Source organism: Neofelis nebulosa, chromosome X (genome assembly GCF_028018385.1).
Source record: "Neofelis nebulosa isolate mNeoNeb1 chromosome X, mNeoNeb1.pri, whole genome shotgun sequence".
In the NCBI taxonomy this organism is placed as follows: Eukaryota; Metazoa; Chordata; class Mammalia; order Carnivora; family Felidae; genus Neofelis; species Neofelis nebulosa.
The window spans coordinates 27,224,124-27,251,650 of NC_080800.1; the positions used below are offsets into that span (position 1 = coordinate 27,224,124).

Here is a 27,527-nt window from a genome sequence, read left to right on the forward strand (position 1 = left end):
GAAGCTTCCCTTTCTTGCTTATCACGCACAATTTTGTCCCGTGTACAATTCCCATCTGTCCCAGGGAAGGGAAATGTCCCCATAGATCTGGATTTTAGTGGGCCTGCATGGTCACTGCACAGGCTTCTTTCGAACGAGGTCAGGGCGAAGGGCTGCAGACGATGTCTTAACCGTCGCTTAATGATACAGAATAGAGACCTCTTGGCTGTATTAGACCACAGTCTTCGAAATTTAGCTTCCCAGTCTCTGTGCACAAGCCGGTGGCGCTGAAACCAACAAGCCCATCTGGCCGCCCGGCCCTCACCCACGTGCCAGACATCAGTTTCACCGTGTGAAATGCACACTCACCACTGTTCAGTTTTTAAAAATAAGCAACAGTTTAGAGACCGACCAACACAAAATATATTGGTCTCCTTTGCTCAGCTCCTCTTTCAAAGATCACATTTTTCTTAATAAAAGCTATTTCTTGAAAGGAAACAGAAATGTAACAGGAGATAGTCTCACCTTAGCTACTATCTTCCACTATCAAAAAGAAAAAAATAAACCAGAATTTAGGAAATTTTCCTTTTAATCCAGGAGAAACCTTTCATGCGTTCTTTTTCTTTAATGTTTATTTTTGAGAGAGAGAGCGTGTGCGCACACAAGTAGGGGTGGGAGAGGGACAGAAAGAGAGAGGGAGAGGGAGAGAGAGAGAGACAGAATCGGAAGCAGGCTCCAGGCTCTGAGCTGTCAGCACAGAGCCTGGTGCGGGGCTCAAACGTACAAACAGCGAGTTCACGGCCTGAGCTGTAGTTGGACGCTTAACCAACTGAGCCACCCGGGTGCCCCTTTAATGCATTCTTTCATCAAGTATTTAGATGACATGAGGCCCAAATAAACAACTCAATTTTCCACTTTACATGGGCCGTGGACATTTGGGGCATAGCTGGGTGTTTGTTAAAGAAAAGAACAACACACACTTGTAAGAACGAGTGAGGAAAAAAAATGCAAACATATAAAAAGACATACCACTATACGTCGTTTCGTCTCTATGTTGGATACCTATAAATGCAGAATTTGTTCAATTTGGGGCACGAAGTCTTCCTGTCCTATAGGTTAGTCTCTACAAGTACGGGCTTTGCCTATAACTTCAGTATTGATTTGCTGTTATACAGGTTCCAACTTGTCTAAGTTTCATTACCTGAAGGGACAGCTTGCAATTCCATATACAGGTATAATAAAAGCAAGATGACTCCATAGATACAGTGAGCTTTGCAAGGGCACTTCCCCCCCCCCCCCCCCCCCGGGTACGCAGAGCCAAATTCCCCAGGAGTCTGTTAGGCTGTTGCAAATGGTGACGACAAAGCTGGTAACGTATTGTTCATTAGCAGCTGTATTAATATTTTCAGTCCTTGATCTACTTATCATCACACTTACACCAGAATCCATTTGTAAGCTTCCCAGGTGTTTGCCTACCTAGGAGCTATTCACTTCTTATTCCTTATCTCAATTATGATCAGATTTTGAGCATCAACAGACCCTGGCTAGAGGAAGCATTAAAGTTTGCCCTAAACGAATTATGATAATCCTGTTTCTCGTAACCAGTGACTGGTTTCAGGGAATACAGTGAGTCCCAGTTCTGGCTGATACACAAGGGCAGGTACGCTGGGGAGCTTCTGGGAAATTCTTTCTTCTCCAACACACATGCATACCCACCCCCCGCACAGTTATCTTTGGACCTTATTCCCTTCCTGCCGTGGATACTGCTGTCTGAGGATATCTTGCTTGGTGCAGTGGGAAGCCAGCCACCTTGGGATCGTGAGGAGGAAGCCAGGAGATGCCCCAAGAAACCAAACTGGAGTCTTTATACAGTTCAGGTGCTGAATTACGCAGCCCCAGATCTGATCATCTGTGGACTTCTGGTTGGGTTAGACCAGCGGTTCTCAGAGTGTGGTTCCCGACCAAAGCAGTTACCGGCATCACCTGAAAACTTCCTAGAAATGCAGAGTCTGAGACTTTACTTACTCCAGACCTACTGAATCAGAAACCCTGGGTGGAGCCCCTCAGCCTGTACCTTCACAAGCCTCCAGGTGATTCTGGTGCATGCTAAAGGTTGCCAACCACTGTGTAGATTATCAGCTGTCTCTTATTTAAGATAGCATTTTCCAAACTTGCCTGATCTCAGTGGCGTTCGTGTTAAAAACACAGCTTCCCAAACCCCATGGTTCAGACTTGCCAGTGAAGGGGCTTGGGAATTAGTCATTGAAACAAGTGCCCCTGGTGATTCTTATGCCCAGAAAAGTTTGGGAAAAACAAATAGGGCAGAAGGCCCTTGAAGTTGGGCATTTTGTCATTGGCTGCTGAAAGCATTCTAACCAACACACTATCTGCATTCCCTTATTTTCCAGAACCACATAAGTAAACAGATACTAGTTCTTGCCTTGGAGAGTATATTGCAAAGTCCTAGTTCGGAGAGCCTTTGGCTTCAAGTGAGGTTTACATTTCTCACATGTGGGTTTGTTAACGGTCAACGTGAATTCCCGATCTTTTGTATTTCCCTACCTCCCCGCTACAGCTCTAGTCCAAATACCTAACCTCTTAGACATTCTTGACTCCAACTATCTGGCGCCCCCATGACCCCCACGGAGATTTCAGAACCCTTCTCAAGCGATCACAGAGGTGATCATGCATTCTTTAACTCTCAGGCTACATTCTCAGAGGCCAGAGGCCTACCTGCTGAACTTGAACCTGCTGATGCCTGGGAGAGACCACCATGAAAGCAGCAATTAATCTGTTACAAACGCAACCTGTATTTTCAGAGTCTAAAACAACAACAACAACAACAACAAAAACCAAAAACAAAACAAAACCAACGTCTGCTCATCCAAAGAGAAGTAATCTAGAACTCTAAAATATTTAACATTAAATGGTCTGAAGTCATCAATGTTCTTTTAGGCTGAATGAAAATTTTACATGAAAAACTTTTCTGCCCCTTGTTTGCTTGGGCCAAATAAGCTAAAAAGGTAAAAACCATTGCAGTGTAATATAATTTCTTTTTTTTTTATTTAAAATTTTTTTTTAACGTTTATTTATTTTTGAGACAGAGAGAGAGCATGAACGGGGGAGGGGCAGAGAGAGAGGGAGACACAGAATCGGAAGCAGGCTCCAGGTTCTGAGCCGTCAGCCCAGAGCCCGACGCGGGGCTCGAACTCACGGACCACGAGATCGTGACCTGAGTCGAAGTCGGACGCTTAACCGACTGAGCCACCCAGGTGCCCCTATAATTTCTTTATCAGTGACAAGTGTAGAAAGTCAAAAGGAGTTTTGAGAAAAATATTTAATTGTGTCTCTTCCCTAATTACAGGTACTTCACTGGCTTAGATATTACTTGTCTCTGTGCCCTCCCCACCGTCTACCCAACACCTCGTTCATTCCCAACTTCTAATCACCTTCAGTTAAGTCAGATCTCCCCAGACCTCTAAGCGTTCCTGCTGTTTCTTCTTTCTAGAAAGCCCTTCCATCTTATGCCCTCTACCTTTTGAAACCCTCAGCATTGCTTAAGTCTGCGCTCAGATGTCATCCCCGCAGCAAAACTAACTGCAGACTGTTCTGCACATGACCATCTCTTCTTCTCCCCTCAGATCTCTAGTGGAGTCTTGATGGTATTGTTTGCCGCTCATGTATCGGCCATACTTGAGAAAGGTTTGCATCATGAACATCTTTGTCCCTACTGCCAAAAAGAGTTTCTACCGTAATGTAGTCACTTAAAAAAATACTCAGCTGATGTTCAGGCAGAAGGAGTTCCCAAACGTAAGCATCAAGGGGCTAGCGACTTCGTTCACGTGCTTGGTTTCTGCTGTCTGACCGGAGCGCCAGCTCGAGTGGCATTGGTCCCCGGCTTCGGTCTGAGAAATTCAGGTAAGCGTTGCATAGGAGTGGGATGGGCAGTGGATCGCATCAGGACTCAAAGCTCCAGGTGTAGCCGCTTCTGGAGTTACTTACCCAGGCAAGTATTACAGTCACCTTTAAGAGATCAGGGGCTCTCCATGCTTCTATTGCAAGGAGACTAAGAAGGCCTCTTGAGAGAAGGTGTAGACAAGAGTTTATTATAAACTACATGCTTCCCTCAGTAGGCAAAGCCTCTGTCAGCAAGGAGAAGATTGCTTTTGAGAACATCATTGTGTCTACCACTTGGGTTCATCTTCTGGTTCGGTCGTGTCTCAGTCCTATGGCTGAAAATCACAGTGATGGGAAAGACCGTGTGTCCCATGAGATGCTTTCTGCTGCGGGTAAGAGAAAACCCAGCACAAAATGCCTTGGCCAGTCAAGGAGGGCAGAAGCAGGGCTCTTCCCATCAGAAACACAATGTCATCATTGGGACTCAGGTTCTTCCTCTCTTTCCACTCGGCCATCCTTGGGTGAACGTCCCACACATGGACAAAATGGCTTCTCAAGTTCCGGTTCCTTCCTTCCATAGACCAGGAACTGTGTTAGATGTTAGGAACTGTTTTTAGATGCTTTGGAGCCAGGAGCAAATAGGAGACAAGACCTCTGGCCTCATGAAGGGTACTTTCTCATGGTGGGAGATGATTAAAAACAAACAAACAAACAAAAGCATACCACGTCTGCTAATTCTATGGTTACGGAAAGAAGAAAAAACAGAAAAAGAGGTCGGATGTTCCCAGTGCTGTTCCCATCGCCCTAGGACTCCGTGGCTGAAAACACAAATTGATCACTCCTGCTCCTGGGTTCTTTGAGTGGACTCTGCTCAGCTGGGTGGTTTTTTTTTTTGTTTGTTTGTTTGTTTGGGGTCTTTCATGCATCTGCAGTCAGATGGCAGCTGGAGGTGGAGTGATAGGAAAGCCTGACTGGGATGGATGTCCCAGATGGATTTTGTTTTTTGCTCATACATCTGGTATGTCACTTAACCTGACAAACCACTTTGGGAGCTGTAGCTCGAAAAGCAAGCGTCTACAGCTTGAGCTTGCTCCCAGCCTCCCTGAGATCCGCTGCCCATCCCGCTAATTTGCCAGGCTTACCTGAATTCCTCAGACATAAGCTGGGACTGGTGCCACTCAAGCTGGCAGTCCCCCCATGTAGCAGAAACCACACATTATTCAGCTGGGGGCTGGCCAAGCATTTCTTTCTTTTCATGAAGCTCCTCCGTGTGGCTGAGCAGCTCCCAGCATAGTGGCCTGACTTCTTTCATCGCAGCTCACTTCCCCCAGGTGAATGTTCCAAGTTGACCGAAACAGAAGGGGCAAGATTTCTTTTCGTGTAGCCTCGGATCCTACACTGTCCCTTCTGCTGCCTCCCAGTCGTTATGCATGGCTGGCCTGGATTCCGTGGGGAAGGGGACCACACAAGGTGTACTGCAGGCATGATTCATGGTGGTCCTGGCGATGGGGGCATCTTTGTTCAAGAACCGTGACAAGGTGCGGGGTTTTGACCTGAGACGGCTCAAAAGGGGGACGGAGGGCACGCTGCTGTTTCAACACGGCAGTCCGTCCTCAAGAAGTTGAGATTGGAGCCACACTTGAAGAGTGACAGAGTTCTTCACACAGATATCTGGGCCAAGAGCATTGCAGGCAGAGGAAAGCAGGCACAGTGTCCAGAAGAAAAAGAATACTGGTTTAGTTCCCTGGGGGAGGAAAACCTTTCTTGTGTGCTCCCTTGGCCTACTTCCCTTTGTATCTTATTGCCTGCGATTGCATAAAACGCTCACGTCCAATGCTTGCGAAGGAGACTGGGGCCACCAGATCACCACGAAATATCTCAGTACGTTCATTATTCACGGCCTAGGGCTGAGGCCTCCCTTAGGGCACACAGTCACCTGGAGTAGGCTAATTCCTGAACCAGCCAGGTCTCTGTCAGCCAGGGAGAAGGGTGGACGTGTCCACCACGGAGGGAACAGATCTGCAGAAAGGGAAATACTAGTGTCTTTACCGTCCCCTGGAAATGAAACAGTATTCCTTTGGGGCCTGTCTAACAGAGGACAGGTCAGCCACTCTCCCAGAGATAGATCCTGATGACCAGCAAGGAATTCTCCTGCTTGGGGTCGGGCAGGAAAGGCTGGAAAGGCTGTAGTGACTAGGATTAGCATCTCATTTCCCCAGCAGGAAAGGGGCCACTGCCCACGGCAAAGGAGACAGCTTCACAGAGTACACTCAGCAGACAGGTAGCAGGTAATATGCAGAATGCAGAAATGTCACTCTGGAAGAAAAATCCTATGTATGACACAGACAGGGACTGAAAAAGATGATGGCTGATGGACTTAATTCCAAAGGTCCTGTGTCTAGCTCTATTGCCCTTCAAGTTTAAGTGTCTAATGGGAAAGCAATGGCCGAGAACCGGGGTTCCTGCCCTGTTTGTAGCAATCCAAATTCTTCTTCGATTTCCCAAGTGCCACAAAGAGTCATCCACCCACATGTGAGTTTTCTGTGTTAGGAGAAGAAAGTTTCTATTAAGAGGTAGTTCAGTAAATATTTATTGACAGGAACAGAAGTGAATAGTTAGAAAGACTCAGTTCAAGTGAGATAATCAAGAAATGTAAGCTCTAATTCAGAGGAATGGAATGCCAAAAGCAGGGGGAGGATCTGAAGTTCACGACTGTGCCTTTATATCATTTTTCTCCCCCTGCCAGTTACAGGCAGCTATTGTCACAAATTGTTACATTAACCTGCAAATCTGTTCAATTTTAACAAAGGGATGCGAATAGGACGCATCAGTTGAACACAAGACAAATTAAAACAATTTCGTCGCAAATACAGGAAAGCAAGAGTTACCATATCTAATCTTTCAAAATACCTTCTTTTTAAGGATCAGAATATTTCCCCCAGTCCAATTTTATTCGACACGCACTTAGTGGGAACCCATGAGATGTATAATACTATAAAATATGAATAGGTTCCAGAAAAGAAGAGAGGCTCTCTTTTTGCAACCCAGCAGGGCAGAAAGGATTAAATTCTTATAAAGGATGAACAAATGTATTAGAAAAGATACTGTATAATCAAGTTCAGAAAAGTGAAAAAAGTTTAGCAAGCTTTCATAGAAATGAACTGCGGTTCTAATAATAAAAGTTACATTTTTATAGCACTGAATAGTTTCTGAAGCACTTTTACAGACTTGATCTCATTGTTTCACATGGACCTTGCAAGGCGGGGAGGATTTGGAGAAATATTTCCTTTTAAAACATCTTCGAGAATGCAGAATATTTAGATTGAAGAATGCCTTTTTTATTTTATTAAAAAAATTTTTTTTTAAATGTTTATTTATTTTTGAGACAGAGAGAGACAGAGCATGAACGGGGGAGGGTCAGAGAGAGAGGGAGACACAGAATCCGAAACAGGCTCCAGGCTCCGAGCTGTTGGCACAGAGCTCGACGCGGGGCTCGAACTCATGGACCGCGAGATCATGACCCGAGCTGAAGTTGGATGCTCAACCGACTGAGCCACCCAGGCGCCCCAAGGATGCCTTTTTTAAAGGATGTGTGAGGAGACTACAGAGCAAGTTTTTGGTTTGGGTTCCATTATTAACTAGCTTTGTGAACTATGACATGTCACGTGATGTCTTTCTAAAATCAAGGGCCGGACTCCTGGACTTGGAGAACTAACATCTTCGGAAGCGATGGGAGGTAACACCTTAAACAGGCCATCTTTCCCAAAGAGAAACCTTACGCATGGTTGCACACTGGCTATTAAATAGTGTAGTATTAAGAACAATTAAATAGAATCTTTTAAAGAATGACTGTTGAAGTGTATAGTTAAGAATATTAAAATATTTAGTAATTCAATGCAATGAAGCATACTGACATATTCAGCTGTTTTAAAAGATTTAGCAGCTCTACCGTTGGCTGATTTATGCTTGGGGCACCTTGCTACACAGCCTTGGCTTCAGGCCCCGATCAGATTTTTTAGACGCGGACTAAGACCTGAGGCTTAGCCAACTTGATCGCAAAGCTCTCAAGACAACCAGGCAGAGAGTACGATGGCAACAGTGTAAGGCAATTACTGCTATTGTGAAAGAGAAACAAAATATGTGCAATGTTGGTAAGTGACTAACAGCATCTCCATGTCTGGCAGATTGCACTGTATCAGCTAATTACCTGTTTTCTTCCAGCATTCTTTGCATATGATCTCCAAATCAAGAAAGAAAACCCAAAGACATGCTTCAGAAGGTATTTTCGGACCTCTGCTACTAAACAAGATGGAGTGATAAGGACCACATGTACACTCTCTCTTGAAATAACTCAAACATGGGCGAAATGTACGTAAGGATGGGGTGTAAGACAATGGACATCAGGCAAGGAAGGACAGTCCCCTGAGAGATGGGAAATCTATGAGTTGAGCCCCAGGATCGTCTTAACTTATTGCCTGCAGAGAGCTTCCAGTACACAGCATGGGGAAGAAGAACCCAGGGGGATCCTGGTAGATTCCCTGAGTTGAGAAGATGGGACTGAGAGTCCCGGAAGACTAAGTTCCCTCGAGTTCAGAGGAAGGAAACCCAGAGAGCAGAGAATTTCATAGAAGGAGAACCCGGGAGATTTAGAAAGGGTCTCCCTCAAGTCTTTTGCTGAGGCGTGATCAGCACATGTGTGCAGAAACTACTGGAAGCTGGGAAAGAATCACCAGGAGGGATCAGAGATAATAGGGTCCTGCACTCCTATGGCAGGAAGGAGTGCCTGTTCCTTACAAGTCATACTGGAAACTTCGTATCACAGGGCGTGAGGTCGAACACACAGAAGGGTCTTGCCTCACCAGTTGGGGACAACTAGCCAGTCTAATCCCACCTGATTTTAGAAGACTCCAAAGGATCAAATAATAGTGGAAAGTTTGGAAAGGGACAACTGGAAATATATTGCTCAAAGGTTCTAATACCATATGCGAAGTGGTCTAAAACCACTTAAAGGTACTCTGTAATAAGGTAAAGATGTACATATACCATAAACCATAACGCAACCACTACAAAAACAAACCAAAGAGTTATAGCTAATATGCCCGCACGGAAGGTAAAATGAATCCACTAATTCCCATTAATTTAAAGAAGACAGAAAAAGAGAAACAGGCAAACAAAGAATGGATGGGATGAGGCAAAAACAAATAGCTTGATGAGAGGTTTACACCTAACCGTATCAATTATCACATTAAATGTAAACAGTCTAAAAATCCCCCAGTTAAAAGAAATTGTCAGATTGGATTTTAAGAAAGCAAAATCCAATTATATGCTGCTTACAAGAAATGTACATTCAATACAAAGGCACAAACAGGCTAAAAATAAAAGGATGAGAAAAGTGATACTGTGCCAGCAGTAATCCTAAGAAAGCCGGAATGGCTACACCATTAGCCATTAGGGAATTGCAAATTAAAACCACAATGAGATACCACCACATAGTCATTTAAACGGCTAAAATTCAAAACATTGACCATAATCCAATTTGAGAGACCTCATGAAGGAACTGGAACTCTCATACACTGCTGGTGGGAATGTAAAATTGTCCAACAGCTTTGGACAACAGTCTGGCATTTTTTAAATAGGTTAAACACATGCCTAACATATAATTTAGCTATCTCTCTCCTAGGCATTTACTCATGAGAAATGAAAACAGAGTCCTTTCAAAGAATTGTACATGAATGCTTATAGCAGCCTTATCGATACAGTCCCAAACTGGAAACAACCCAAAAGTGCATTTTAGCGAATGAGTAAACAAATATAAGTCTTCCCATATAATGGAATAAACTACTGATACATGTAACAACATGGATGAATGTCCACTGACAGATGAGTGGATAAAGAAAATATGGTACGTACACACACACACACACACACACACACACACACACACACGTACACTAGAATATTATTCACCTGTAAAAAATGACAACACGGATAAACCTTATGCTAAGTAAAAGAAGTCAGACAGAGAAAGGCAAATACCACATAATCTCCTATGTGTAATGTAAAATGAGAACAAGCTTATAGATAACAGAAAACAGACTGGTAGTTGCCACAGGTGGGGGAGTGGGGGTGTGTGTGAAATGGACGAAGGGGGTCAAAAGGTACAAACTTCTAGTTGGGAAACAATGGGTCGTGAGGATGTGATATACACTGTGGTGACTATAGTTAATAATGCTGTATTTATTTTTGAGACTTGCTTCAAGAGTAGATCTTAAAGATTCTCATAAGAACAAACATTTGTAACTAGGTACGGTGATGGATATTAACTAGACTTACTGTGGTCATTATTTCACGATATATACAAATACCCAATCCTCACGGTGGACACTTGAAATGAGTATCATGTTACATGTCAATTATACCTCAACCAAAAAAGGGGTGAGAAAGGGAAGCTATTTTATCTCATTTTCCCCCATTAAATATATCCCAGATTGTTCAGAGCACACTGATCATTAATTACTGATAAAAGTCTAGAATATGAGTGAATCCTCTTCACCACGAAGTAAAAGAGAAATACTTCGTTTGTGGTCGATCATTTTTCCTCTTGGAATCTTTGGAAAATTATTTAAGCGTTGGTTAACTTTATGGATCTACAGATCGAGGCATGAATACTCTTTATCCAGAAATGATAGTTACGTTTCCTAATTTTTTCCCTGTGGCATACCTTTCCATTTATTTTATAGTTTTTAATAATATTTTTGCTTAATTTCCTGCATTCAGCACTTTGAGAAATATTTGTTGAAACCCTACCATGTAAAGACACAGCCAAGTGCCCAGCAGATCTGGCATCTTTCGGTAAGTCAGTCAACAAACACAGGTAGCTACAAATTTTCTCAAGTGCATGAAGAATTCAAACAGGATCCTCTCTGTGACACAGAGTGATAAGAAATCTCCCACTGTGACGTAATTGTATGTTAGCTCTGCAGCCCATTACTTCCAATGATTCCTAGTTATTAAATTTTCATAGTAGAATTTTACTACTCTGTTTATTGTTCGTTAGTCACAAGCGTTAGGCCATTAAAAAAAAAAAAGCTGCAGACGAATACGAAAGCCACTTGGTTAACTTGCCTTCCTCCTTGAGGCTTTGGCTGAAAGGCAAGTTTCTCTGGGGAGTCTTCCTGGTCAGTCTTCCCACCCTCGCCCACTCACCCTCGCCCACTCGCCCATGCCCACCCCCAGCTCCTCACCATTTGCCATGCATTTTCTCTCATTCCACCCACCACGATTTGTAATTATTATATGAAGGAGTTTTCTTTATTAATGTGTGTCTTCCCAAGAAACTATCATCTCCGTGAGGGCAGAGACAGTGTCTGGTTTTTCCACAATTGCACCCCTATTATCTAACCCAGAGTCTGGCAGAGGGGCGACGGCAGAAAAGTACTTATTGAATGGAAAATATTGACTTCGTGAAGGAGTGCTTCTGCTCCCTTGAGGAAGAGTTTGGTGATCAAGCCTTCCTGGTCCCGTAGAGGAGACATTCTCACTTTTACCGTGTGGTTGATTCAGGCTCTGGGCTAAACTCTTCCACGGCGGTGGTCTGAGACTCATATCATCGTCCTATTTTAAACCGGCCGTTTCCTAAACTCTTGATGTAGGTGATTCCTAATAAATGTGAGGGGGACGTTATGCCGTGTGTTGAAAGGGCGGAGTTGTAAATGAAGAGGAGAGACGGTCTCGTCCCGACCATCTAGCTTTCCCATCAGAGAGGTGGTGGTCTCACCAGCAAGGTGAACTCAGGCAAACAAGCCACGGAACCTCTTGGTTCCTACTTCTCCTCATCTGTGAGATGAGGATAAAACTAGTATCTACTTCCTAGGCTGACTGTCAGGATGGGCAAAAGGGCTCAGGAAAGCGAATAGTAAGTAAGCAGCAGGCGCTACCTAAGGGCTCATCATTCATGTCCGTAATGCAGAAGTCTCACTAGCATCAAGTCTTCTCAAATCTATACTGTGCCGCTTCACTGGCCAAAGAAAGTACGGTCCGCTGTCCAGAGTGTATTTCTAAGAGAATAATCGTCTTCCGATGTGTTCTATTTTTCATGTACATACCTATTTGAAATTAACGAATATGGTAATTGAGGCCAGAGCCCACATGCGGACGATTATCTTCAGGACCTTCAAGAATTTCTAAAAGTAAAGGCAAACCGCAGCGACTTAGAATTCCCTCTGTGCGAGTGACCTTTAAGCACAGCCTGGCCGAATCCCCTAAGCTTGTTTCTTCCACGGCTCCTTGCGGAGCAGGCTTTCACACTCGGCTCTGCATACGGCCTGAAAGGGGGTTATTTCCAGAGGAATGTGCCGGGCAGGAGGAGAGGGGGAGTCTTCGGGGTGGAAGTGTGAGAACAGCAGCCCTTTGAAGGCTGCGCGTGACGTAGCATGGGAAATGCGAGCAGCTGCCGGCCAAGGGTTTCACACGCAGCGGGACAGTGGGAAAAGCCAAGAGCAGGACAACCCGGGCCGGCAAATGCGCCAGAAAGGGCGGGGGGCGGAGCCCGGCGGCCGCGGAGGAGGGAGGTCAGGGCGCAGGGCCGGCCACTTCAAAGAACAAAGGATAAAGCAGGCGGAAAAGTCGAGGGGAGGGCAAATGTCAGTTGCGCAAGAAGAAAGAAGGAAAGGAAGACAAGAGCAGACGCGCAATTTTAAATACCCTTCCCTGTCTCCATCTTTCCAACGAGGGGTGGGAGGTACCAAGGAAGTGAAAGAAACACGCGTATCCCCGAGAGGGGCCGCTGAAACACATGTCACAGGGACACCTGACATTTTCTCCACAGCGTTCTCAGGAGTTACCTGGATTGCCACCGTAGCTTTTAGCTTCAGAGGTAGCAAACATAGCTCCTGGTGGAAACCAATCCAGAAGGGAGTGCCTAAAGATCAAGCCATCCGATCACCTAACTTCATGGAGATTTTGGTCCACTTTATAAAAATACTTGAAAACATGACTATGCGTTTCACTCTCTTCAACTAATAAATATGTCTTTCACTTCTACTGGCTTCATGCCCATAGAATTTTTTTGATCACGCTCCCTCCAGCGTTCACTTTTCTCCCTCTAGTCCCACACATGGCAATGCCCTTCTTTCAAAACAGAGAAGGTCCTTGAAAACTAGCCTGTTCTTTGGACTGAGGAGGAGGGACTCTGGTACAACCTTACTTGCAAGGTTATCCAGGCAATTTCAGTATCGTTCTTCCTGAATAAAGTACCATTAGCTGCAAAAAACATCGGGAGCCACACTGACTGAGGGAAATGCCCATAAAGTTCACAATACATTTTGATCTCAGTGCATTCTAAGGACTCTAATTTTTTCTTAAGTTTATTTATTTTGAGACACAGAGAGAATCTCAATCGGGCTCTGCACTGTGAGTGCACAGCCGGATGCGGGGCTCAACCTCATGAACCCCGTGAGATCACGACCTGGGCCAAAATCAAGAGCCGGATGTTTAACCAACTGAGCCACCTAGGCGCCCCAATCTTGGACTTTTTAGATTCACGTATTCCTCATTCTTTCAAATCTTTAAAGGGAGTTGTTCACTTCCTTCTAATTTTTTTTTTTTTTAACAGAGACGAGGCTAAGCATAAATGATTGTTTTCTCCTCACTGAAAAGATGTTTTCCTACCTCTTAACTGGCCTTTTTTCATGGGTCATTCTTTTTTTTTTTCTCTAATGTTTATTTATTTTTGAGAGAGAGAAGGAGAGACAGAGTGTGAGTGGGGGAGGGGCAGAGAGAGACAGAGACACGGAATCCGAACAGGCTCCTACCTGTCAGCACAGAGCCAGACGTGGGGCTTGAACTTACAAACTGTGAGATCATGACCTGAGCTGAAGTCAGTCGACTTCATTCTATTCCTAATGTCAACAAATCCTTTGACCTAACCTTCTCCAAAACACATTCTTTCCTCTTTGTTCTTCTCATTTCCTTTACTTGGAGCTTTTGAAAAACTCCTGCCAGGGGGGTGCATCCGACTCGATGTTACAGGTGAAGTCTTTTTACTTACAGTTTAGAATGTGTTCGGGTAGTTTTTCCTACACCGCGACAACAGTTTTGGATGGTGGCCTCCTATCGTTTCAAGCCCGTGGATCCCTTATTAACTTGCCAAAAATCAGAGGATCCCTACCTGAGAGAAGTATTACTTCTATTTCAACAGCTTCTCCCAGGACCTTGATGGAAGGAATCTCAGGCTTCACCCGATACCTACTAAATCTCCTCTGGGCCGGGGAGGGGGCAGTGAAGGTGATTTAACAAGCTTTGCTGCTGAATCTTATCCACGCTACATCTGTGCAAATTACAGCCCAGCCCAGGGCTATCCCATCGAACTATAATGACAGCTGCCTATGTCATTTTAAATTTTCTGGCAGACACATGAAAAAAGTACAAAGGACCCAACGCTGTCCGTTGTTTTACTTGAAGCAACAGGCTCACTTCGTCCATTTTCAAGAAAAATACTCAAATCGGAATAGTCATAGAAAAGAAGTGGGGGAAATGAATTCCAATCATCTGTTTTACTTCACCAATATATGAAAATATTATCACCTCAACATGGAACCAACATAACAATATTTTAGTTTGGGTACGGAGTCCCTGACACCTGTTATGTAAACTAACTCACAACATTTCTCAAGTCTACCAAAAGGAATCTACTAGAAGTTTCCCTTTGCCCTCCTCTTCCTGCCGGCAAGACAAGCGAAGGGCTTGGGTCTCCACGTTGCTGAGGCACCGTAACACTGTAACACAGAGCCGTCTGCGTGGCAGCAGGCTTATTTTCCACAGTATGACTCTAAACTTCTCAAAGTGTCTTATGGAAGACACCATTTTAAAGTTGGCTGTGCCTGGCAAGTGCCTAATGTAGGACAGTGCTTCTCACAGTGTGGTCCCTGGATCCTCAGCATCAGCCTCGCTTGAGAGCTGCTTGGAAATGCAGAGTGTCAGGCCCCAGCCCAGACTTCCTGCACCAGAAACTCTGGAAGTGGGGACCAGTGATCTGTCTTTTAAGAAGTCCTTAGGCGGTTCGGATGCCTATGAACCTTTGAGAACCACTGATGTAGGAAAATGCCTCTCCCTTGAGAGTGGCCTCAGACTCCTCATTTTCTCTTGGGTTCTGCGGTCTCACCTCAGGCAGAATCATTTGAGGTACATTAAAAGAAACAGCCGGGAGTGTCTGGGTGGCTCAGTCAACTAGTTAAGCGTCTGATTCTTGACTTCGCCTCAAGTCATGGTCTCAAGGTTCGTGAGATCGAGCTTCACATCAGGCCCTGCGCTGATAGGATGGGGACTGCTTAGGATTCCCTTTCCCTCTCTTTCTGGCCCTCTCCCACTCTCTCTCTCAAAAAATAAATAAATATGCTTAAAAAAAAGAAACAGCCAAAAAAGGACATACTAAGAAGACGTTGGTAGAACCAATCCTTGGCAAAACTGAAGGGATGGAAGTCGGATGTCCTCTCTTTACCCTCCGTTAGTAATAGGTCCGCATTATTTGTCAGAACAGATGGCACAACTCACCTAGGCTTCCTGCCTAGAAGGAAGGAAGGAAGGAAGGAAGGAAGGAAGGAAGGAAGGAAGGAAGGAAGCATTTTGCCCATAATGCAAAATGCTTAGTACGGTATCCTTAAAAATGAAAGAGTAGGAAGAAAATGTTCAAAATCTGTCAACACATTTAAAAGTTCCAATCCTTTGCTCAAGGTTGACAGGGATGGACGTACAAATATATAGTTAGAAGCCTGCTTTGAAAAGCTATCTCACCAAAGTAAAGACCATTAGCTGCTCTGCTGGAAGTTTCTAATTCTTCAATTAAAACTCTTGCTCAATTTCTAAACAACAAAGCCATGCAAATATTTCTGTGGGCTAGCTAAATATGATCCCATCTCCTTCTACAAATCTTACCAGTTTGATAATGTAGATCAAGTTCCTAGTCAGAAATTACGGAAGAATTTCTAAGTCAGGTATCTTGGAAAGGTAGTACTTTTATCGTATTAGGGTCGCAGGAGCCTATTTTTTTGTTTACGACATGGAGAAAGGGAGAAAGGATGGGCCATTATGGAAGCCATAAAAGAAAGCCCACGTATTAAACTTTTCCCAAGATGGCCGAAGCAGTAAAGGGGATTTGGGTCAGTATGTCCTTGGACCAGATAGGACCACTGCAGTATATACTAGGTACACAGTTGACCGAGTGAAAACAGAAGGAAAGAAGGAAAGAAGGAACGGTGTGTGCCGAAGATGAGGGTCTAGATCCTTCTGGCAGAGAGTTAACACAGATGTGGAGATGGAGTACGTCTGCCTGACTTTGGAAGAATCTTAGGAAACCTTTCAAAACATACGTAATTCATGAGGCTGTCCTTAAACATAGTTAAAGATGGTCAGACCTGGAAAGGTCTTCACAGTCGATACTTTTCAAGTGATTGCATTCCAGACATCCCACAGTCAACAAAGCACGTGCTCTTTATATTAAAGTGTATTTGCAGCTTCTGTTGCTGTAGGAGGAGAATAGGAGGAGACTATTCCCCCTAGTGCTTGTGCTTGGTGAGTGAAGCGCATGACTACATCACTAAACATGTATGCATGGCTTCAAAATGAGAAAAGCTTATCTTCAGTTTAACTTTCTTCCCAGTTGGTTTTGATGCTCACGTCTACGGGATCAAGTCTTATCACTGGTTCCGCTTTAAGAGCTAATTCATTAAAATCACTTTTGGTTGGCCTTAGGACAGTTGCTGAATTCTAAAGACAACGAAGAATGTAATGCTTTAGCGTTTTGTATTGGAAACTACTGGTGTGAATTTTAAGGGGTACACTGGGAGGAGGAGCTCATTCACCCACTGGCTTGTAAAAGGGAGATTTCAAAGTTAAGATCCTTGAGATCATTCAAAAAAGAGAAGCGTGGAAAAAGCCAGGTATTTCATACCTGTGGTGCCCAAACCAGCTTTAAAGTATGACTTTGTTAAGTCCGAATTAAATAGAACTTGGAGAAGAAGAAACAAGGTCGGGGGCGAGGGGTCACGGTTCAGAAGGTCTGATTCACACCTTGATGGACACTTACGAGCCGGTGACTGTGATTGTGTCGGTTATTATTTCAAAGTCTCAGTTTCCTTACTTGTAAAAAGGAATAGTGATAATATGTAATCCTCATAATGTTATGAGGATTAGATGAGATAATGTCCATGAAAATCCTTGTAACTACAAGGAATGATGGCTTCCTATACCCAAAACACATTGTCATATGGTCTAGCACAAACATCCCTACCAATGTGTCCCCTCTGAGGGAGAAAATGGGATTTTATTCCCACCGAGTTTCAAACAGCGAAACCAATGCCTCTAACCTTCTCTTTGCGCATTCCAAATAAATTCAGAGCTCTCCATACACTGTATTTCTGTGTATAGATAAATCGTGGCTGTGTCTTACACTCTGCTGTGGTTGTCGTATCTACATGGCTTATCTGTTTCTATCATTTTGACTGATGTTACACACAGCTTAAAAAAAAACACCCAGCATGGCTTTCTTTTAACATAGAAATTAAAAGGGGTGCCTGAATAGTTCAGTTGGTTGAGCATCAGACTTCGGCTCAGCTCATGAACTTGTGGTTTGTGGGTTCGAGCCCCACGTCGGGCTCTGTGCTGACGGCTCAGAGCCTGGAGCCTGCTTCGGATTCTATGCCTCCCTTTCTCTCTGTTCCCCTCTCTCTCTCTCTCAAAAATAAATAAAGATTAAAAAAAATTAAAATATAAATTAATGAGGCGCCAGGGTGACTCGGTCAGTTAAACATCTGACTTCAGCTCAGGTCATGATCTCACGGTTTGTGAGTTCGAGCTACACGTCGGGCTCTGTGTTGACAGCTCAGAGCCTGGTGCCTGCTTCAGATTCTGTGTCTTCCTCTTTCTCTGCCTCTCCCTCCGCTTGCACTCTGTCTCTCAAAAATGAATAAAGGTTAAAAAAATTTTTTTAAATAGAAATTAATGTGTTGTGTAACTCGACCCAGGATATTCTGGTAACAAGTAGATATAGCCTGGTACTATTCTTCTATTACACTATTTTGCCCAAATTGAAGACTTGTCTTCTTAGGTTTATATGTGCCTCCCCATTGCTCCTCCTTTCTCTTTCTCAGTTTTTCTTTGTCTTTGTGGACAAAGAAGCAGAGATGAATTTGTACTTATTTTTTTTATCATGATTTCATGACTGGCATAGCATTGGAAGTGACTAAATTCTTTTTTATTTTTTATTTTTTTATTTATATATTTTTTTAACGTTTATTTATTTTTGAGATAGAGACAGAGCATGAACGGGGGAGGGGCAGAGAGAGAGGGAGACACAGAATCGGAAGCAGGCTCCAGGCTCTGAGCCGTCAGCCCAGAGCCCGACGCGGGGCTCGAACTCACGGACCGCGAGATCGTGACCTGAGCTGAAGTCGGACGCTTAACCGACTGAGCCACCCAGGCACCCCGGAAGTGACTAAATTCTTTATTTTTATAGAAATATAATGTTATAATGATGATGGGCTTAAACGTCCCTCCACAGAAGTTGGGTGATTCTTTAGTCAGGTACATTATTCTAACTGTAAAATGTTGTCGATAGAACACATGACTTGCTCTTCCAGTAATGGGGATGAAATTATTTGATGTGAACCTCATTTCTTGGCTTTGTTCCCTTTCTGAACAAGGACTTCCGCTGACAACATAGCAGAGTGGTTACAATTATGGTCAAAGAAAAAAATGGACTCAGTTACGTGCGACCCCAAACCTTGGATTTATCAGCTTTCTGCTGGAAACACTTTTTAAGCATATCCTTAAGGTCAGGTCCCAAAACAGCAACGTGTGAAATTTGCCACCATAAAAGCTTGTACCGCAAACTCATCAAACTGTTTAGTATGAGGAGGCTGTGTATGCGTGGGTTTGGGATGAGGGGTTTAAAAGTTGAAAGGAAAGAAGGAGAAACACAATTCCAACAAGCCACATCTGTATTATGAATAGAGGAAGCAACTGTATTGATTCTAAAGTCAATTTTTGCCATATGTGTGTCTCTCCCAGATAGCCAGATATGGAATCACTGGATTGAGCTGGATGTGACCTGAGACCAAATGGATTGCCTCATTTTACAAATGAGGGAATTCAAGCCGAGAGAGGATAAATGGTTTTTTCAAGACAACGTGGTCTTGAAGAACAGCTGAGCGTCAGTGGGAAGTCAGGCCCCATACTATTCCCTCCAGTCTACTTGTTACTACACTACACCGGCTCCTTTCATGTACTGCCCTATACTTATAACCAAGTCCTCAACGCTTTTTAAAGAACAAGTGACAATTAAGCTATTAATATTTTCTCACTCTTTACCTCTGAAATAAAGAGTGCAACGACGGAGCACTTGGCACTGATTTTTAAAAACTCTCATAATAAAAAAAATAAACACTAAAAAAAAAATTAAAAAAAACCCCAACTCTCCCTATCAGTCATAATCTCTTGACCTCATTTGTAAACTCACATGCCATGATCACCAATCTCGTCACTACATTCTGAAAGCAAATGCGGCATTTGGTTCTCCAAAAGAAATTTTAAGATCTAGTTCAAGAATGCTTGAATGGAACAAAGATGGCCACTGGTTTTCCTTGGACATTTATTCCTTTCCTTATTTATGCTTAAAGTTAAAAACATACTAAGGATGAAATTGATAAGGTCTTAGCAGTACTTGGCCACTATGAAACTAACAGACATAGAAAGGCATGTAATCGCTTAACTATATTGCCTTGCTTTGGTCAACGCCACTTATAACCATCTATCATACAAATATTTCAAAACTATCCATCACAATGGGAATTAAATTATAAGAGATCTCAAGAGGTCTTGGATTTGGAACTTGTTTTTATTAAAGGTCTAGAAATTCTTGAACAGGACTTTCAATCATACCCCTAAATGGGCTGCCAATACGAAAAGTTATCTGCTTTATCATTTTTTTTTTATTAAAACATTGAAAGCAAATATTTTTAAACCCAGTTTCCTCTCTGTCCTCAGAAGCATACTCTCTGCATCCTATGAAACTGGAAAAGAAGAGAAAACAATTCTCTAATTCTGTGGTCAAATCAGTTTTAGGGTTTGGGGTATTAAACAGTATCCTTTGCATAGGGAACATAGAGACATATGACCTTTTCTGAGTTCTTACTATGAGCCTCTGAACTAACAACTCTACATGAATTAACTTGTTTAATATTACAGCAAGCAAGTTAGAGATGAGAAGACTGACAACCAGAGAGGACAAGTGACTTCAAGGTCACCCAGTAAGTTTGATTCCAAAGGCTGTATACTGTAATAATAATAATTATAACTGCAATAACTCTAAGAGCTAGAATTTATGCAACATTTAATGTCTGCATTTTCTTCAGATGGAAGACTGAAACACAGAAGGGTCCTAAGGTCCCACAGCTAGTAAATGTGACCCTGAGCATGCTTATGGTCCCTATATTTATTATGCACACCTATAAAAAACCTGCATGTGTAGGTTTGTGACAGAGTGATCTTTCTAAAATGATTCTAGCATATGTCTTACCATTGACTGGTGTTTAAATTAGGATTCCAAAGGTAGAGATGTTTAAAGAATCCAAGCAACGATAGTACAAAGTAATTGTATGACAGTAACTAAGTCCTTCTATCGCGATTCAGCATTATTTTCCGTGTTTATTGCAAGGTATAGGAAGGTCTAACTTGAAGCTATTTATAAAAATTATTGTTAAAAGGTTTTAGAACATTATAGAGGATCTTACTGCAGAATATAAACTATCCTACATTCATGAAATATTATCGCGAACATCACAGGAAGAAATTACTTTTACTGTTCCTTACAAACAAGCTTTCTCTGTGTATCCTCTCAACGTAACAAGGAACTGTAATGCTCATAATGTGCTTACCTGCAGAAGCTTCCATCTGGTGTTCAGGTCTTCCAGAGTGTTGAGGTTATATGGTGACAGCTGAATGCCCAACGTAGTGAGTTGGCGAGCAAGGTCGTTGACGTAGCTGACATTCTCTTTCAGAGGTGTAATTTCTCCTCGAAGCACCTGTATGAAAGAGTCAAGGGCAAGTTGGTAAATGAGAACACTACAAGCCAAAAAAACAGACACATGCGAACTACAAGATATCTCGTTCTATTTGGGGTGGAGTGTCAGTGATGTTTGCTCTATCATAGTGGTATTACTACCCTGATCATTTGTGAATGGGTGAATAATAATCACGAATATTTAATGAGCATTTCTTAGGTGCCTGATCCTGTGATGAGCTCTGTCTCCATAATCCAGTTTTATCCCTATAGAATAACCCTATGAGACTCATAGTTGGAGAACTCTCATTTTACACACGAGAAAACAACTTACGGAGGTTATATTTTGTCCAAGGTTCAGTGGGTCAAAATTGAGGAGCCTGGGACACGCATCCATGTTTGCCTGCCTCCAGAGTACAAATTACTATTATATACCTTTCCAAAAAAAAATTCTGGATTGGAAAGCAACAGGAAAAATATCTTGCTAGATTCTAAATTCGACTCACCTCCCAGCCAGAAATGGATCCTTTTTTTCTTTTTTTTTTTTTTACAATAAAAAGGTATACTCAGTCAGAAAAGATTACATTCATATTTTGTACCAAATGCATAATAAATAGATTCATTTAGAGACTAGGGTATTTTTTCAAGCCCTAAGAATGACTTCCTGGTCCCCTGATATTTTAGTCCTTGTGGCAATGACTTAGGAAGGCTCCCGTGGGGCTTCTTGGCTGTCCGGGGAAGAACCCTATGCAGATATGGGGAGGATATTACCATGCATCATATTTACCCTATTGAGGTGACATTTATGGATCTTTAACATGATGCATGATGTCCAAATGTTCCAATGAGCAATTTCTAAGGGACAGATTCCCTCACTTAGGAGAACAGTTTGTGTAATGTAATGTCTATGCACAAGGACAACATCACTTACTTGGTTCTATGTGCTGCTTTGACTTGCTCGACCCTGGCAGGTATTATTTCTCTGGTTCCTTATGTCGATGAAGCCACTGTTTACACTGACCTCATCTATAACCCTCCAGAATCCCTCCCACTCCAAATAAAAGGAGCCAGGATGTGCATTCTAAACAAGAATGGCATTGTCCTCTCAAACTGTCAAATCAACTTGAATATCTCACCACTAAAATGTGGTAATGTATGGAGTATGAGACTCTTATATAGTTCTTAGATACTCTAAGACCTTGTGATAATAATTCTATAGAACTTAATGTTTTAAAAAACTGGTCACTAAAAATTTTATGTTAGAGAATCATGGGGTCTCTTTTGGGAGTGATGAAAATGTTCTGGAATGAGACAGTGCTGCTGATAGCACAATCTTGTGATGAGACTAAACATCACTGAATTGTACACTGTAAAAGAGTGAATTTTTTTTAACATTTATTTATTTTTGAGACAGAGAGAGACAGAGCATGAACGGGGGAGGGTCAGAGAGAGAGGGAGACACAGAATCCGAAACAGGCTCCAGGCTCTGAGCGGTCAGTACAGAGCCCGACGCGGGGCTCGAACTCACGGACCGCGAGATCATGACCTGAGCCGAAGTTGGACGCTCAACCGATTGAGCCACCCAGGCGCCCCAAGAGTGAATTTTTTTAAAGTTTATTTGAGAGAGAGCGAGAGAGCAAGTGTGTGTATGAGCGGGGGAGGGGCAGAGAGACAGGAGAGAGAGGGAGACAGAGAGAGAGACAGAGAGAGAGAATGCCAGTCAGGCTCTGTGCTGTCAGCACAGAGTCCGGCACAGGGCTTGAACCTATCAACTATGAGATCAGCACAGGTCGCACAATATATATATATATATATTTTATTAAGTAAACTCTACGCCCAACATGGGGCTCAAACTCATGACCCTGAGATCAAGAGTCGAATGATCCACACAGAATGAACCAGCCAGGTGCCCCTAAAGGGCAAATTTTATGGCTTGTGAATTACATATCAATAAAAAATAAAAACAAAGGAAAACAAAAGAAATCTTTCTATCTGACCACACACATGCAAAAAATCCCATCTTATGTATTGATCTTTTTTCAACTTCATGTCAGTGGAATGTCAGAGGAATCAGTCTGAAACTGAGAAAGTTTTTATAGGGAATGACTAAATATTATTATTCCATTGCCTTATAAATAAATATACGGATTAAAAGAATCCCATGGCGGGAGGTAAAAAGCCATCAATGTAAATTCATATCTCTACAAGGAAATGACCCATAATCACTTTGTTTTGTGTAACAAAAGGTTAGAAGACAGATTTCTTAAATGTCAATGGAGGAGCCTGGACAAGGGCAATGGTTACCAAATGGAACCACTCTCTTCTGGATAATAACGTGTGTTTGTAGTGAACATAAATAAATATCATACGAGTGGGAATTTTAAATGGGAAACCATCGCAGAGATGGCAGGACAGCCAGGCAGAATCCGACAAAAGTGTGGATTAACCCGGGATGCTAATCATCTCTCTTCACTAGCGTGGCTCTCGGCCATTAAGTTGAGTAGCCATCTCAGTTCATCACATGTAGGTTTCAGCTCCCTTTGGATGACATAATGTACGTGTTCAAATGCCTTTTATTACAAGATTTTGATTTTCACTTCCTCCCCTCAAAGTCAACTCAGATTTTAATCCTGCGCCGGCGTTTTGGAGGATGAAGGTGATTAAAAATTAAGTTCCAATATGCATAATTAATCACAACACTCACTCTCCTTCTCCTCTGCTTCTCTGTCTCTTTCTCCCTCTCTCTCTACCTCCACCGCACCACCCCTGTCATGGGATCTTGTGGCTTCTTTTCGTTGTCATCGTTCCTATCCAGCAATTACAGTAGAAGTTATCTTAACTGATCTCCACTTAAGACTCACCAGAGTAGCCAGTCTTCATTCCCTGTGAATCACAGTGACCGAGACCTCTAACTAACAGCCTCTAAGTAAAACGATAGAGCTATCTGTCACTACGTACAGCCTTCAGCTCCCATCAGTTGAGTTGTCAGGCGTGGGTATGTTCTCGAACCTGTTTGCACCAGTTAGCTTTGCAATTACATAATTTAAAAGATTTCACGGTCCAAAGAAGTTTAAGTCTGAAAGAAAGTAAGTTATTATTTCTACAAAAACCAGGTCGAACACTCTAGAAGGGTGTTTAAAAAAGAAAAAGAAAAGCAAATGTTGAATGGGGGTGACTGGAAAAGATGAGGAAAGTTCTGCGAAAAATTTAGGAGCGTTCTGTACACAGAATGCCTTCCATTTGTCCTGACGGACTCTGTCGACATTACAGAAACTGGAACGGGAAATCGAAACTTCTTCATCATCAGTGTGATTTACAGAGGAGTCCAATCAGTGAATCTACACTTAAACAAGAAACTTTCACACGATGCTAAAATACTGGTGACTATTTTAAGATTGAATAAGATGTTTAAGACCTACTTTTTATGATTCCCTGATTTAACTGACTTTTTCAATTAACTGTTGAACTCTAGGTTTTCAGCCAAAACAGAGGAAATAAATTTTACTCCCGCTATTTGACTACCACGGTTAACGGCTACTAGGATCATCATTAACTAAGGGGGAAGAAAAGGCGTATGTTTAGTTTCATCTGGATTACATTTCTGGTAGGATACATGGAAGCTTTGACTGGGGGTGGGGAGGTCAGTTGGTCAAGTGATAATTTGGGGTGAAGTCTGATTCTGGGGAGATATCCCCATGAGCCTGATAGAAAAACTGTAGCCATCTAGAAATCACCATGAGGGCACACGAGAATGGAGGAAAGAAGGTAACCGGGCGGTTGAAAAGAGGAAGAGAAAAGGGAGATAGGAGAGTGTTCCAAGTCACCCTCCACTTTGGCATCTGCCCTAGGTTCCGGTGGTGGTGCCATACCACCCGAGGGTGGCTCATGGCTATAGACAGTCAAAGCCTAGAAGTACGGCCCCCTAAACACTGTCACAAGGCGTACTATGTAAAAAATGAATATGGGTACTGTGTCATTTAAGTGGATGTAACATTGTGTTTGCCTATCTTTCAAATGTTAGAGATTTTGATATCACACCTATAAATATATGTCCAAATTATTAAACACTGAACATCAAATGTCAAAAAGCGCAGCTAACTCGGAACAATATCCTGTGCTATTTAAATACTACCAGAATTTCATTAGATTTTATTCTAGTTTGGAGGCAGTGAGTGAGAAAACATTGAAGGGAGCCATTATACTGTGGCTTTTCTTTGAATCACTTAAACATCTGGAATATGTTCTCCATGAAAGAGCAAACCAAGTCTAATTTTATTATGACTAGTTTCATGCCGGCAGAATTTTCACTTCATTAAATGTTGTCTGATTATAGATATAAAAGTACTGATTTAGAATGATATATAAGACCGATATGTCAAGTTTTTCTTCTTTTTATGAAATTAAATTGGCTATCAGATCGTTGCCTATCCTTATGTAGCTAAAGATTTGTTTAAATATAGATTTAGAACTTTAGTCATCAATCACGTTACAACAAAAGAAAGGGATTATCTTTGAACAAGGGAACATCATTTTGGAGGGAGAAGCTTTGACGTGGTAGCTAAGAGACTAGTCTGCACGGCACAGAAGGGCCATTTAAAGGATTGGAAAGAGATGAGTCAAGGGACCCCTACTTCGAAGGCCTTCAGTTCCTCTACGAAGTATGAAGCAACAGAACTGCCATAAAGTCAGCGCTCAACAAATACTCATCGAATGAAAACGCGAATTCAGGGTGAGTGGGAACATTTGGATTAGTTGTGGCAGAGACCATGAGAGAAGCACACCTCAGCAACTAGTGAGGTTGCGAGACAGTGCTGAGGGCCCATGTGAGGCCGAGGACCAACATTTTTCTGAAATCTTGAACTTGTCTGCCCCATTTTCTCTTTCTCCAACAGTGCTCCTTGCAAGCATGGAGAAAACAATTGATCCAGGTTTGGGGTCATGTCAGGTGCCTCTTTGTCAGGGGCGAGGGAGTTTAAATTTTAGCTGGAATGCGACTGAAAAACGTATCATGGAATCTAAACTGGATTAGGAGGGAGGTGAAGGAAGATGAGGCTTGTAGATGGAGAGAAAGCAGGGGGAGTCAGCGGTGCAGGGCCAGGATAATCCAAGAAAGGCCCCAGCAGGCAAGAAGAGGAGGAGACTCTGGGATGCATGGATTAGCAATGCCATCCAGGAGTTTATGTATAAATTGTGTGATATATATATATATATATATATATATATATATATATATATGAGGGGGATATATACACACACACACACGTATACGTATATGTATCTATATGTATAGCTACATATCTATACATATCGATACGTATATGTATATACGTATACATATCCCCTGCTCACACTCTGACTCTCTCCTTCGCAAAAATAAACACTAAAATATTTTTAAGAAATCAAGTAGTGACTAACTGCATTTCTCTGTATGATACAACCTTATAGAACAAATGTTTGAGAACTCAAACCCCTGGAAAGCAGTCTAAAAAAAAGGAGGCATTAGGAAAAGGCCCAGGATTTTTCACACTGGATTAGTAGTGAGAAGGCGAGGGGGAGGAAATGGAAATCATGTCCTGCAAATACAGGTCTGGAGTACTGTTACTGGAACTCCTACATGTGGCTCAGGGAAGGCCTCATAGAAACTAGTTACTCAAGATTTGGGGGCAGGTACAGCCCAGCTGTGTTTGGTAACTTTTGCAATTCTGGATGGGTACATTATCCTGACGGAAGTGAGTACCCGCCATTGGGGCCAAGAGAGTCTAGGACCATATGCTGCTTTGCTCAGAGGATCCGAGGCCTACTGAAGCTTCTAAAATACCTTGGGGACATGAGCTAGCCAAATGTCATTGGACTAACAACAAAGAAACATAAGATGAAATGTAGGCAAGCCTTTCATGAACGGCATCGGGCTTGGAGACTTCCATTGGTAACTTAATTCTTGGCTCTTTATGTCGGCTGGTTGAATGTCTGGTGTGGTGCCCAGGACGGAGGGGCAGCACTGGCCTCAGACACCGACTGCCTTAGGCTCATGTCCTTTACCCTTGGATTTCAGATGTCAGATACTTTTTTTTTTTTTTTTTGCAAGAGGATTCTTATGTGAATTCTCGTTTCTAACATTATGAGGCTATCCCATAGATCTCCAACAAAACGGAGACCCTTTTTGTAATATTAACTCCTTGATTTCTGCTAAATGCTGAGGGCTTGTGTGGAGCTAAGACGGGGGTAGTCTGCAGACTGAGTACATCCGCCTGCCTTTCCTATCCCTTTTGCCTCTGGTAGACATTCTTGACAATAAATTATGCCATTGAAACACATACTCTTTTTTTAATAGAGATGCGACTGCATTCCATTTCAGCATCAGTTTTTATCATTAGTACCCTGAAGGCAAAGTATTATGCCTTTTCTTTTCACTGTCTTCCTTGCATTCAGTTTTCAGGGCAATTTTGTACATTTTCATACTTGGGCATGATCGCTTTTGACCAGCAAACAGAATAAGGGCAAGAAATAATGAAACAGACTCAGAACTAATGACCTAGATGTAGCATCATCAGGATAACTTGGAGGTGGTTAAGTTAACAAAATCAACCCACTAGATTTT

At 42.6% G+C, this 27,527-nt stretch overlaps 1 protein-coding gene across 20 annotated transcripts in view; it reads right to left on the minus strand.

Annotated features, from left to right (window-relative positions):
* DMD (dystrophin) overlaps positions 1-27,527 on the minus strand; it is a 2,138,536-nt gene that overhangs the window by 292,870 nt on the left and 1,818,139 nt on the right. For all 20 annotated transcript variants that reach the window (XM_058713880.1, XM_058713888.1, XM_058713887.1 and 17 more), the window contains one exon: positions 20,805-20,951. In XM_058713880.1, the coding sequence (XP_058569863.1) occupies positions 20,805-20,951 (147 nt within the window). The remainder of the gene's footprint in view (positions 1-20,804; positions 20,952-27,527) is intronic.